Source organism: Lissotriton helveticus, chromosome 1_1, assembly GCF_964261635.1.
Source record: "Lissotriton helveticus chromosome 1_1, aLisHel1.1, whole genome shotgun sequence".
Lineage (NCBI taxonomy): Eukaryota > Metazoa > Chordata > Amphibia > Caudata > Salamandridae > Lissotriton > Lissotriton helveticus.
The window spans coordinates 1,433,254,389-1,433,267,996 of NC_136057.1; the positions used below are offsets into that span (position 1 = coordinate 1,433,254,389).

General features: G+C 43.4%; 1 protein-coding gene across 2 annotated transcripts in view; it reads left to right on the forward strand.

Annotated features, from left to right (window-relative positions):
• LOC144826880 (A.superbus venom factor 1-like) overlaps nucleotides 1-13,608 on the forward strand; it is a 1,649,148-nt gene that overhangs the window by 1,308,171 nt on the left and 327,369 nt on the right. For both annotated transcript variants that reach the window (XM_078685340.1, XM_078685347.1), the window contains one exon: nucleotides 5,392-5,443. In XM_078685340.1, coding sequence (XP_078541466.1) covers nucleotides 5,392-5,443 — 52 coding nt within the window. The remainder of the gene's footprint in view (nucleotides 1-5,391; nucleotides 5,444-13,608) is intronic.

A 13,608-nucleotide genomic window follows, 5' to 3' on the forward strand; every position in this document is an offset into this window, starting at 1 on the left:
TTCCTTGTGCTGAAGAAACCAGGTGTTCAGCTGCCATATGGGACGGGAGTAGGGGGGAGGAGTCCCTGTACTAAGAAGCAGCGGGGAGTGGTCGGAGATACCTCTCAGGAAAATGCAGACATCTTGGATTGTGGGGCAGTCAGTAGACGGAATACAAATTGTATCTATACGTGCTTGCGTGTGGTGTGCGGCGTAGGTGTGCGTGAACTGTTTAGCGTGTGGGTGCCAGATTTGCCATGCATCACAGAGGCCAAGGGATTCGGCCCAGTTTGTTAACTGTTTTGCTTGCCTAAGCCTTGAAGTAGATGGAGGACCTGTTGTGTCAAGGGGGGAAAGTCACCCCCAATAACAGTGGGCCCCAGGGGGAGGGTGGGCAGCTGATCAGTGAATCGTTTTAGAGTCGTGGCAAGCATCAAGGGGGGTGAGTACATGGACACGAGATTAAGGGGGGTGCACCCAATCGTACCGCAAATGATCACGAACGTGCTCTGTGGGTCATGAATAACTTGTGTGAGCACAAGGGGCAGAGTGCACTTCAGTAATATGGCCACGCCACGAGATCCTCGAGCGAAGCCCGAGTGCCAAACCCTATTGAGCCGTACCGCGCTAGAAAGGGGCAATGATTACACATCAGGTGCGTCTCTTGAAGCAGAAGCGCATCAATATTGTGGTGCTATGTGCAGAGCAATACGGCAGATCGTTTGTGGTGGTCTAGTAGGCCATTAACGTTCCAGGATAAAATATGGAGGGCTGCCTTCGGAGATGGTGTGTCAGTCATGGGGGCTGGAGGTCGTGACAGTGACGCATCGGACCCTGAAGAGCCGACTGCAGATGCGGGGTCAGGAGCAGATGTGACGGGGCGCTGGTCGGAAGGACCATGTGTATTGGACCCCTGAGGAAGTGGATCTGAGTGTCGTGTCGGCATTGGTGCAGCAAAATAGCAAAAAACAATAATAAACCTGAGGAGCAAACATTCCCAGCCCCCAGCAACAACAAAGAAGAAACCCTCCCTTTCCAAACCCACCCCCTTCCCCCACCCCCACCCTATACTTCGAGAACGGAAGCATCTGTCGGCCCCCCCAATTAACTAGACCAAACTAAACCTCTTGGGAATGGGAAAGCGTGGAGCACCCCTCCTCATGACAGGATGTACATACACAAGTCCTGTGGGAAGTAAAACAATGACACCATAAGTCAGGTTGCAGTCTCCGGCTGCGGAGCCAAGCCGCAGGCAGAGACGAGTTCAAGTTGTGTCCTTCAGGAGCGTTGGGCTACAGGAAACATCTGTATCTGGAAGGTCCAGCACTGAGGGCCGGGGCGCAGCACCCCCGAGGTCTGGGTGGCCGGATGAGCGGGAGCACCTCCCGGCCAAGGATTGGTCAGAGAGCAATATTGGCTGTCGAGAAGGGCCCAACGGAGAGTCCGACCGGACCCGGCATTGACCACGGCGCCTGCAGGAGCAGTTGTGCCGAGGCCGGGGGCTGAGGGCGCAGGGCGGACGGGCCCACTGTTCATCTCCCCAGGCAGTGAGTTCCGGTCATTGAGTCGGAGAGGGCACTCCTCCGTCGCCCAAGCCCAGGCCTCAGTAGGAGTGTCGAAGAAGAGAGTCTTGTTAGCGAACACCACCCGCAGGCGGGCCGGAAAGAGGAGCCTATATTGAACGTTGAGTGCTCTCAGTTTTTGTTTGATGTCACTGAATGAGCGGCGCTGTCCCTGGACCTCACAGGTGTAATCTGGGAAAATCATGATCGCGTGGTTGTCATAATGGAGACGTTGCTGCTTGCGGGCGTCAGCCAGGATCGCGTCCAGGTCCTTAAAGTTGAGGACCCGCATGATGATCAGTCTGGGGGCAGCACCCGCTGGTTGTTTGGAGGCGAGAGAACGGTGGGCCCGCTCAATCGCAAACCATGGAGTGAGAGATCCCTCCGACAGCCACGACTGCAACCACCTCTCCAGGAAGTCCACCGTAGGGCCCAGTTCCGCCCCCTCCGGGAAACCAACCAAGGTTGTTATGCCAGGACCTATTTGCCATATCTTCGGCCAGGCGGGGTAGTTCCTGGGTGTGCGACTGAAGATGGGCTACTTGCCGTTTGAGTTGCTAGACATCATACTCCACGGCAGAAAGTCGGGTTTCAGTCTAAGTGATCCGGGCCGTGGCGTTTCGCAGGTCCTGCTGGATGAGGTTCATGTCGACTCGCACCTCCGCGATCTTGCCCTCCACCGAGGATTGCGAGGCTTGGATGGCCTGTAGGATTGTGGACAAGTCCGCGGGCAACGGAGTTTGCTGGCCCTTGGCGCCCCCGGATGCCCCCACCTCCGCGGTGGTGAAACAGTCCATTTTGTTTTGGGTGGCTGGGTTCTTAGGTGGTTTATCTGTTCTGCCCATGATATCACTCCACAGGGCTGAGGACACCAAGAATCTCCTCAGGCAGGTCAAATAAGAGGGGGGTACCCATAACTAGCAGGGAAGCCCACCTAGTCCCGTCGCCACTCACTGTGCACAGCAGGTATCGCTTATTCAGGCAGGGTGGCTCTCCAACACCCAACGATGAGGGGGGGAGGACCGCTGGACCAGTACCGCAAGGAAGCCCCCCACCCACCCCAGGCGTCGCGTGGGCTGAACTGCGACCGGGGGATCGGAGCGCCCGTCAGGGGAGGCACTCCCGCGGTCCTGCGCCGCTCGAAGCCTGCGGAGGAATCAACCCCCAGGTCCCGGCACCAATGAGCGGTAGGACCGAGGAGGGGACCACTCCGGAACCCCGGCCCCAGCAGACCCTGCCAGTGGTTCTAGCGGATGTGGGACGAGGGCCATCGACGGAGGACCTCCCCAGTTGCCGGGCGCTGCTCGGTGTATGCGACCGAGTGCCCCTGTAGCCCCTGTCCTCACCCTGGTGAAGATGCAGCAGGATGAGAGCCTCAGGGCCCATCCAGGAAGGTCCCGCAGCAGCCCTGGCACCCCCTGCAGATCACGTGTCCACAAGTTCAATCAGGGGAGCCAGAGGACTGCCAAGGGTCTCAGCATGAGCCCCCCACCGCATGGTGTATGCAACCGGTGTCCCCAGTGGGCTCCCCAGCAGGAGTCGGCTGTCTGCCTCCACAGGGCGTGAGCAGGGCCCAGGAAGCACGAATGCCAGGAGGGGGAGGGGACCCAAGCAGGCCCAAATCACAAATGAAGTCACCCTATGTGGTCTCCCACATGCACGGGGCCCCCCAGCAAATGCCCTCAGACCCCCTCCCCCGCTGGGACTCACCCGCTGATAGTTCACTATGCCTCCAGATCCGGGCAGCAGATACGCCTCACAGCACCTCAGGCGGGAGGCTATATCGTCCTCCAGTCTCCGCCACCCGAAATGACAGCCAGGACTACGGGGAGGCCAGAGCGCCGCCGCAGTTATAAACGGTGGGCCGCTGGACCACTGCACTGCAGATCCGCCCTCCTCAGTGCCGACGGATGCGGACCTCTGTCGCAGCCTCTCCCGCCCTGGCCCAGCCGAGCGCGGCAGGGAGAGGGACACAGGCACCTTCTCGGCCAGCAAAGCCTCCAAGGGAAGCAGACAGCAGGAGACCCCACCACCCCTCAGGTGCGTAGGCGGGGGCCAGCCAAAGTGTCGCAGGGGCAGCAGGAGCTGCAATCAGTGCGAGGGGGCCGCCATCTTGGCCACAGGACACAATGGTGACACATCAGCATTGAGGCGGCGAAACTCAGGAATCTCCACATCCACCAGTGCAGCCGGGGGTGCCGCCACAAGGAGACGTCAAAACACGGGTCAGGATAGGCCACAGGACGGGGGTATCACGAACGGATGGCAGAGGGGTCCGGGAGCACTATAAAGGTGTTTCCACCATCTTGGCCCAGTCGGGTTTGGCTAATTTTTACTAGAAGATGTGCTAATTTGGGATTATCTGGTATCATTCATAATACTCTGAATTATCAAAATGTTTGGGAACCAGTTGAGGATTATTTAGGTTTGAATCGTTAGTAAGTGTTAGTATAGTATAACTTTATATGGTTAGGCTTAATACTTACCTTAGTAGCTCTATAATGTTACAGATATAGAATTATGATGTTGTCCTTTTCACTTCTTTTACAGCGATATGATTTTTGTGTTATAGGTACTTTATAAAATATTCATGAGGCTAATATATAAATTATAATGCTTATGTACTTACATATTGTTTTATTGGATAAACATTTATACCTTTTCAGAGCTCTTTTTTGTATGTTTTCTCCTATCAAAAATGTAATAAAATATTTTGAACACAAAAAAAGCTAAACCTTTGCCCAATAGAGAAGAAACCAAGGCAGAACGCAACTCACGCTGTTACACCTTAGTATGCAGGAACCCTTTTTTACCTTTTGCAGATTGTACCTCAATTATGAAGCTTGTCAGGCCACTTGTTCATAATGTCACCCATATGCCTCCTGGTACAACCATGGCTCCCCTTGAAATTTACTTTCTTATTTATTTTTTTTATCTGGGAACCAGTCAGCGATCAGTAGGTCAACAATATGAATGAGAAGAGCAATTCTAAACCCAATGAGGGGGCAAATACTGCATCTGTCTTGGAATCTCAGTCTGAGGACTGCTTGGTGAAAATCAGAGGACAACAGTTACTTGGGACTTTCGGGGCAGAGCTCATTGCTTACCTATCCTCAGAGAACTGTTGCCCAGGAAGCTCCCCCACCAGCTCCTGAGCCTACAACATGGCACAGGATTTGGCAGCAGCAAAAACATTATTGTAGTGATGGCCTCTCAGTGGTGTCTGGTCTCTGCGCATCTCCACTTGAGTATTCTTTCAAATCTGTTACTTTCACAAGCAACTTCTTCCGATTCCATGTGAAAGCGGGATGTATAATCAGGAACCATGACCCTTACAATCCACCCGCTTCCCTCTTCCCACATACAGGCATAAATACATTTCTACACATCAGCAACAATTTCAGAATTTATCTTTGAGGGGTAGGAAATGGAATTAAGAAGTGTTGGCTGGTGTCTAAGAGACTGTACAAGTCTGATGGCACAGAAAAAAGATCAAGTACAGGCACTGATAACTTATGCACCAAAAAGTGATCCAAAATAATTTTTTCTTCTCATGTAATTAGTATTGCAAGAATGAGAACCAAATAATGATTTGGACATGTTTGGTTTTGTACCCAATCATTGTCAACACAGATTGTTTTCAGCTGCTAGGGATTTTAACACGACTTTCAGTTAAGCAGGCTTTCTTATTAAAAAAAAGAGGTTTTGATGACTCTCTTCACTGGTGTATTCCTATTATACAAACAATAATGTGGTTATGATTTACATATTTTCTAAAATCTTATGTTAAACTGCGGCCCATTTGCTTGATTTAAATGATATGTGCATTTTCTTTAATTTTCCTCTCTAGGTATTACACCAGAAGCTGCACAACCCACAGTCCTAATTGAAATCTGTGCAAGGTAAGTCACCATTCTGGCACCCCTAAATACTCACTTTAAATAAAGCACTTATACACAGGCTAATCTTATGTGATTCCCAGCATACCTCAATACACTGAGCCTTACTTTGATTTCCCCTGCGAGGTGATGGTAGTAACCCCCAATTTCAGCTGTTATCCCTGCATCTAATTCTGGGGTTTGCAAGTAACTTCCCTGAAAACAGGGAATTGCATGTATACCCAAGAGTACCGGGTCCAAACCCCCTGATGTCGCAATGGCCCAAATCTGCACCCATATATCACACTCACACACGTTCTATAGATATAGTTGACACTCTAATTTTCTTCTTGTACATATTATCAATACATTACATCAGAAAACAGTGCTAAAAATATTACATACCGCATATTGGGCCAGATATAAGACCATTTTTTGCAGTCGCATAGGGGATTTCGGCCCCTTTGCAACCGCAAAGTTGGTCATCCCACTGTACTAACCCTATTTTGCGAGTTGCTAATTAATTAGCAACTCCCAAAATAGGGTTGGCGACTTGTTATTAGGAAGGGGCGTTCCAAGGGCGTCCCTTCCTAATAGCGACTCCATAACCTATGTATTAATGTTTTGCGACAGCAAATGCGGTCACAAAACACTCGCAGTTTATCACCCTTTTCAGAAGGGTGGTAAAGCACTCGCAAATGGGAAGGGGTCCTCAGTTAACCCCTTCCCCTTTGGGAATGGATGAGCAAATATTTTTTAAGAGCAGGCAGTGGTCCCAGGGACCACTGCCTGCCCTTAAAATATGAAACTGAAATGTTTCATTTTTTTTTTTAATGCATCCCGATTTCCTTTCAGGAAAACAGGCTACATTTAAAAAAAAAAAAAACTGCTTTATTAACAAAGCAGTCCAGACATGGTGGTTTGCTGACTCCAGTTGGCAACCATCCCTGGGCGTGCCAGCCATTCCAAATGGGGTCACAAATTGCACCAGCCTCATTAATGTTCATAGGCATGCAATTTGCAACCCCTTTGAGAATCACAAACAGTGTCTGAGACACTGTTGTACATTGGATTTTGCGACTCGCAAATTGCGACTCGCACTTTGTCGCAATTTGTGAGTCGTAATATCCAATGGTCTTACATCTGGCCCATTAACTGCAACTCTCCATTGTATTTGCTGTTTTGTGTTATACATCATTTATTTTTATTTTCAATAACTGTTATTAAAAAACTGAAAATGATGTCTACTAAAAATAATGCTTTCTAATACTGTAAAATGACTACATGCAAAAGAGGCGAGTTATAATTAATGTGCTGTGTTTTCAATATTTTCAATATTAGCATGTTTTCTAGTAGAAAATGAAATCAAACATCCCATGCGTGGTTAAAGCAGATTAAAGTAATACGCCAAGTAGGCAGTATTAAATTTCTGAGCATACATTTAACCTGTCCATGCCTAATAAACCGATCATCATATCGTCCACCTTTCCCGGTGGAGAATAAATGTAAATAACATCTGGCTTTTAATGTTTTTCCCAGACACTAACTGGCTCACCCCTATCTTTCCTCATCTGACAACGTTCTACAGCATCATCCATCATTTCTATTGAGTGTAGTGGGTGTATACTAAAATGGTTATATATTTCTGCTGTTTGTTTCCGATTAATGTGTTCAAATTGTCCTGTTAAAACATCCCTTTTTCAATAGTGGCTTGTGCTGCCGGACACTTAAAAAAGAATCGGGGTTTGCCCTGATACTCCTACCGCATCCGGGCAAGGAATCAAATATAGGAACAAAATAATGTGGAGGAATCAATAACAAGACATATATGCCTGTAAGGAAAAAATGAATTAATCCCTATCAATTCGTATTAGATTTCTAAGCCTTCTTTCATTTTTTGTGACTCAAATACCAACTCCAAATGTAATATCCCAAAACTACTTTATCTTTTTAAAATATATAAAAAAAACACAAGCAAAACAAATAAAAAAGTTAATATATACATATACATTTGCACATCCGTGCCACCCATTCTTACTAAGTACAGATGATAGTTACAAACAAAGAAACTCCATTCAAAGAGCAAACTGAAAAAACGGTAGTAGTCCAGTACACACTTGAGGGAATAAAACAATCCTCCACAAGGTACAAAAGGTGTGTAATCAATTTTTTATGTATCAGTCATGATCTGTGGAACTCCTCCATACTGTAGGGTCAACGTGTTTCGGTCCATTAATTCGGGCCTCGTCAGGACAAGGGCAAAAGGAATACAACGCCTACAAAATAACATACCATTAGTAATAATGGGGTGACCCTGTGCCCCTCAGAACCTGGTTATGTGCGATACAGAAGGAGCGGATAGAGGCAATTTCTTTTGTACAATGTATAAAATACAGTATGACTGTTCACTTTAGTAATAACCAATATTACAGACAAACAATATTTTTTAAGAACCTAGTCGTAATACTTAGAACACACTACAAAGACCAGCGATTTATAGTCAAAAACTGAAAATTGTATTGTATGAATACATATTATTGCAAAAAGGCTGTCAATAAGACAATACAATACAACAAAATAAGGTGATTGATGTGCAAGAAAAGTGACTTGTGGTGATAGGTGAAAAAGTGTTGTACATATATTACGTGAAATGGATAACATAAAAAGGGTGTATGTTGAACTGTCCATTGTTTCAAGCATGAATATACGCCCCATGTTTAATTTTTTGATGAAGTCAGGGAAGCTGCATGGACTAGTCTGGTTACAACGTCGACGTTCCAACCCTAGGGCAGAGCGCAACTTATTCTGCGTCACAAGCGTGCCTTCATCAGGACTTGGAGTGTGGATAGACAAATGTAGACGGCCACAGGGATGAACAGGCTGTGAGGTCCTGTTGGGTGGGTGGGAAATTCAGTTGTGGATAGTAGACCTACACCTGGTGGTTGTGGTCTGGGGAACAATTTGTATCTCTGGTGGGCTCCACCAGCCGGTTGGAGACGAGCTGCAATTATGCGAATGCTGCCCTCAAGCGATCATTACACTGAGAACCGAATGTAACGATCGCTTGAGGACGACATTTGCATCACTTGTCTGTAATATTGGTTATTACTAAAGTGAACAGTCATACTGTATTTTATACATTGTACTAAATAAATTGCCTCTTTCCCGCCAGAACCACATAATTACAAAATAACATATGCAAATCAATTTCATCTCTATTACAAAACTTCAATAAAAATACAAAAAGAATATACATGACAATTCAGAGCCTCACTTCAACAGGCCACCAAGGATGCAAGACAAAGAACACTAACCACAGTGATGTGTTAAGAAAAAGAAAGTGATAACATACTGTTTTAAAACTGTAAATACCAAAATGTGTCTTGTATAAATAAACAATAAATTACTGCCAAAAAACACATACAAGTGTATACTCCCTAAGCACTAGCCACCAGTGTCTGATAGAAAGAACGAAGTATCCACGAACCCAGATAGATGGCTAAAGCAAGTATAAAACTCTACCGTTTTTTTTAAGGAAGATTCAACATTCTCCTCTGAGATGTCTGAATAATGGCACTAAGACTGAAAAAATAATATATGATATAAAAATAAACGGGAAATTCTCTGAATAAGATCGTACCAAGAGAGTCCAAAACCACTGGTCAATTTCGTGACCAACCTCTGATATGAAGCGTGACAACACTGCTCAGCGAGCAGGCCGCAGCACAGGCCACAACAGAAAAAGGGATGTTTCTGAGCGCCCATAGGGTGGTCGCATCCTAATTTGGTGGGTGGAACCGCCGATTACTAGTCAAGAGGATACCATTCCGCTGCGATATCGGTCGAACGCTTGTCCAACTGACATCATAATAAGCCCCTTTGTTTTGAAGTTCCAAATATCCATTTCATTATTGGTGAAGTCCATTAAAACATTTTGTGCTTTATTCTGAGTGAAAACAACTTCTGGACAAATATTGGTGTAAAAAACTGCATCAAAGTATTCAGAATGTATGTAGTCGGTACTATTGTTAACGTGTGTGGTATTGCAGTGCTGTAGAACATTAATTTAGTTAGTCTAACTGCAATGATGGTGTTTTCAGTATAATGAGTGTAGCAGTTTTATAATTGTTGAATGATGTCTGGAGAGCAGAATTCTGAGTCAAGCTAAGGATCCTCCTTGTAGGTTAGTAATCATGCAAAATGGGCAGACGTCTATATGTACAAGAAATGCAGGTGTATAGCTTTACAAGGGTAATAGAAGTGGCAATGGTTGTTGGTGGTATTTAGCACTATTGGGTTGTGTTTATAGCTCACTTAGTGGTATAAACCGATGAGATGTAGGTCAATTTCGTGAATTATGTTATCCAATATTCAATTGTTTTTCACTACCATATGACTAGAAATAGGTGTTTTACATGCCTTTGTAGTACATCTGCAACTTCATAGCATCCTACTAGTTTGTTTAGTGACATCATTGTAGAAATTGCCAATATTTTGCTGCATTTGTAGCCCAAAAAATATGTGAGCCAATTATTGTCTTCCTTTTTTGAATTTGTGAATGTAGAGTGGTTTTCTACTGGCCTATGATGTAACCCTGCATGCATTTTTTGGGGGGTGATTGTTGCTCATTCTTGTATTTCAGTGCAGGATCAAGATGGTTCGTGGATGGGTTGTTAGTCGCAGTTTTATTTTTTAGGTGAGAGAACATGAGACGAAAGCATATTTGAGAGCAAAATTAGGTTTTAAAGGAGTATAGATTACATGGATTATGGAAAGAGGTATAAGATGACATCATACTCCCTCTACATTCCTCTGTTAGTATATATGAATATCTGCATTTTATGCCCTTCCACTGGTATGGAATTTATATTGGCTGCATAACTGCAGTGAGATTAGAAATGGAAATAAAGGACACATATTCTAAATTAAAGTCTCTGTTTCCCAGTACACATTTTGTGTTCTCCAAGATTTCTCAGAGATAAAAGTGGAAATGGTCTTCTTTGAATGAACACATCATCTGACATAGACATAGATTATCAGTGCATAGTAGAAGATGCACAAGGCCCTGAAAACTCACAAAGGCAGATCCTCTCATTATACAGACATCAGATTGTTCTGTCCACTTTTCTTTCCCATTTATTTGATTAATGACAGCAAAATATTCTACAAAGATGACATACAGAAAACTGTAGTGTCTTTTGTGGGACTTTTAAGAAATACCTAAACAATGTATATATCACTCTGTTATGTTCCCTGTTGTGTTTTTATTTTTATTTTTTCTAGTAATAGGCAAAAGTCTACACCTATGGCAACAATTGTTCAAACAAAAATCCCCTTCGGGTGAAATCACTCATCCAACAAACGTTGTGTCAAAAGGTAACAATATCAAGAGTGAGATTTGAACAAAGAGGAAATTTAAAAATAACAAATTATAAAAATATGCGCAAAGTTTATTCCAAAATTATTAAAAGCATGTCAGACATCATATATCACACAATAAATCCTATCAGAAATACATTTCTAATTAATTTAAAAAACATAAAACAATTACGAAAATTACCACATATCGAAACAAGAATGTAAAAAATGGGAACAGTATGAAGGAAAAATAATTCCTATTAGCAGATGGAAAGTGCAGAAGTCATACAAAGAGATCAATATTGGTACATATTTTTTCGTTTCATATAGAACAATTGTCTCAAACAACTTTAAGCACTGTCCACTCATATAAGCATTGACGCGTTTTGGTGGGCAATTAATTGTTAGGCAACACCTTCTTCATGAAAAATTGCTTTAATTCCCATTTAGCAAAAACACATCTGTGAAAAAAACTGTAAAAAATCTACATTTATCAGTGTCACAGAAAAGCATGCGTTTAAAAAACATATTTTTACATAACCTCAGTGCTCAAGGATTAAACAGCAAGGATTAAACACCTAATGCTTAATGAATGTACCAATATGACAGACAGAAAACAGGCAATCATACTCATGAATCATGCATATAGCAGATATATTTATATACACAATTTAAAAAAAGGAGCATACAAGCTTCCACAATATACGTCTATAGTGGGAAGACAATACCTTCATATAATCTCAAAGCGATACCATGCCAATATTAAGTATAGAACCACCATTTCATGTATCTATACATAGCGTATTAATCAATATATCGATCTTAATCGGTATTGCATCCAACCATGAATATTAACCCCATGGACCTAAACCGTTCTAATACAACTATTAATATTTCAGTCTCATAATGGGTGCTAGAGAGTAAACCAGACCAAGGCATGAAAAATTTTACATCATGCCATGTAGGGTTCAATTTTCTTATTTTATTAAATTACCTTTAAATATGGGACTGAAAAGGCATCCTGTGTTTGGATGATTTGTGCATTAAAGAATCTGTCAATATCTGCAGAAAGGGAATAAAGAATCAAGAGATATGTTTTCCCAATTAGTGCCAATTACCTGATGCTATAATTGCATGTATTTCTTTATAGTTATTAAACTAACCTCTATCAAATAGGTAGAATCCGCCGACTCTTGGCAGTGGAATAATCTTTTAATGCTGTTTGCGTAAATTTGGTAATCATAAACTCTGAAAAATAATTTTACTAAACATCACTCTAAAAGAAAAGATAAAAAATGATACTAATCATTTAGACCTAGACGTTGGTAACCCCAAATCCTAGTTATACTGGTTGTCTTCTAGAGTTTAAGATTTAACAGGCCAACATAGGGATCAAAAAGCTAAAAAGTATCAAGATACCTCTTCTATAACTATTAACGAGGTCAGAGCAGAAACACATATTACCTACAAGCACTGTGCTCACCTATCTACACGCCTATTTATCACAGACGGACCCATCTACAACCCATCATATATGAAAAATGCAAATATGGCACTTACGTATAGTATATATACTATCTCCACTTATTTGGACAGAGACGGCCACACGCAATTAGTCCTTAATATTTCAGCACACAGAATTACCCAAATTGTTCTGGTAGAGCATAAAAAACCACCGGCAATATCTACAGGAAAAGGACAACATAATATTAAGCCTTTTCTCTATTAGCTATCGTATATTAGAATTTGCGGACAGGAGCTATCAGTGATTCCAATTTCGCATTTACATTCAGCAATTGTTCAAAAGCTAAATATTACGTCAGGAACGGCCACTCTCACGTGATCCTAGTCCCTTCCACGATATGGACTAGCCCAATAGTTCCAATATATTAAAAAAATGCAAGCGGGTAATCTATAAGAAAAACGAGAAAGCAGCAATGTATTAAGCCTTCCCTCTACATCCTGCTTAATAACACAAGTATCTACATCCCGCAGGAACAACCTGAAAGTAATTCACATACCTGTATGTCAAAATTAAACGCACTGGGCGCATGCCTCCAGCATCGAAAAAGTACCGAACTCCCGCCACCGAGTATGGGCGCATTTAAAAGCTTGTGTAGCACCGCAGCGAATGATCATACATCACTATTCAATTTCCAGTATGCAGCCCCGCAAGGACCGTTTCCGGCCAGCCACAACAACAACAACTAGTGCATAGACCATAACGGAAACACCCTACAAAAACTATTTCCGGCCTGCTCAAAAAACTATTAGTGCGTAGAACAACGCGGAAGCACCCAATAAAACTCGTGCGCATTAGCGCACTTCAGGTCCACATATGGAAAAAAGAAGCCGCATAGTAATACACACAAAACACCTCAGGCCATATTATCAAGAAAGGACGATACATTATCGGCGCTTTTATCGGCAAGAAACTGCCGCTAAAGCGGCGATAATGGGCTTGATAATATGCCCTTGTGAATTTCCATAGAAGCCCAGGTTAACACCAGAACCTTGGCTTCTATGGGAATTTACAAGGGCATATTATCAAGCTCAATATCGCCGCTTTAGTGGCAGTTTCCTGTCGATAAAAGGGGCGATAATGTATCGCCATTTCTTGATAATATGGCCCCTCGTGTTTAAAACAGATATGCAGAAAAACAGCCGTAATCTATTATCCATATGCCCACTAACGGTCTGTGCACTTCATTCCTCTGTATCTCAACATAAAGAAGAGATATTTAGATAGGACCTAGACAACCCGCGAAAAAAAGTTATTTCTTATAGTATTTAGCGTTAATGTTATTGAATATCCACAAATATAAAACAGA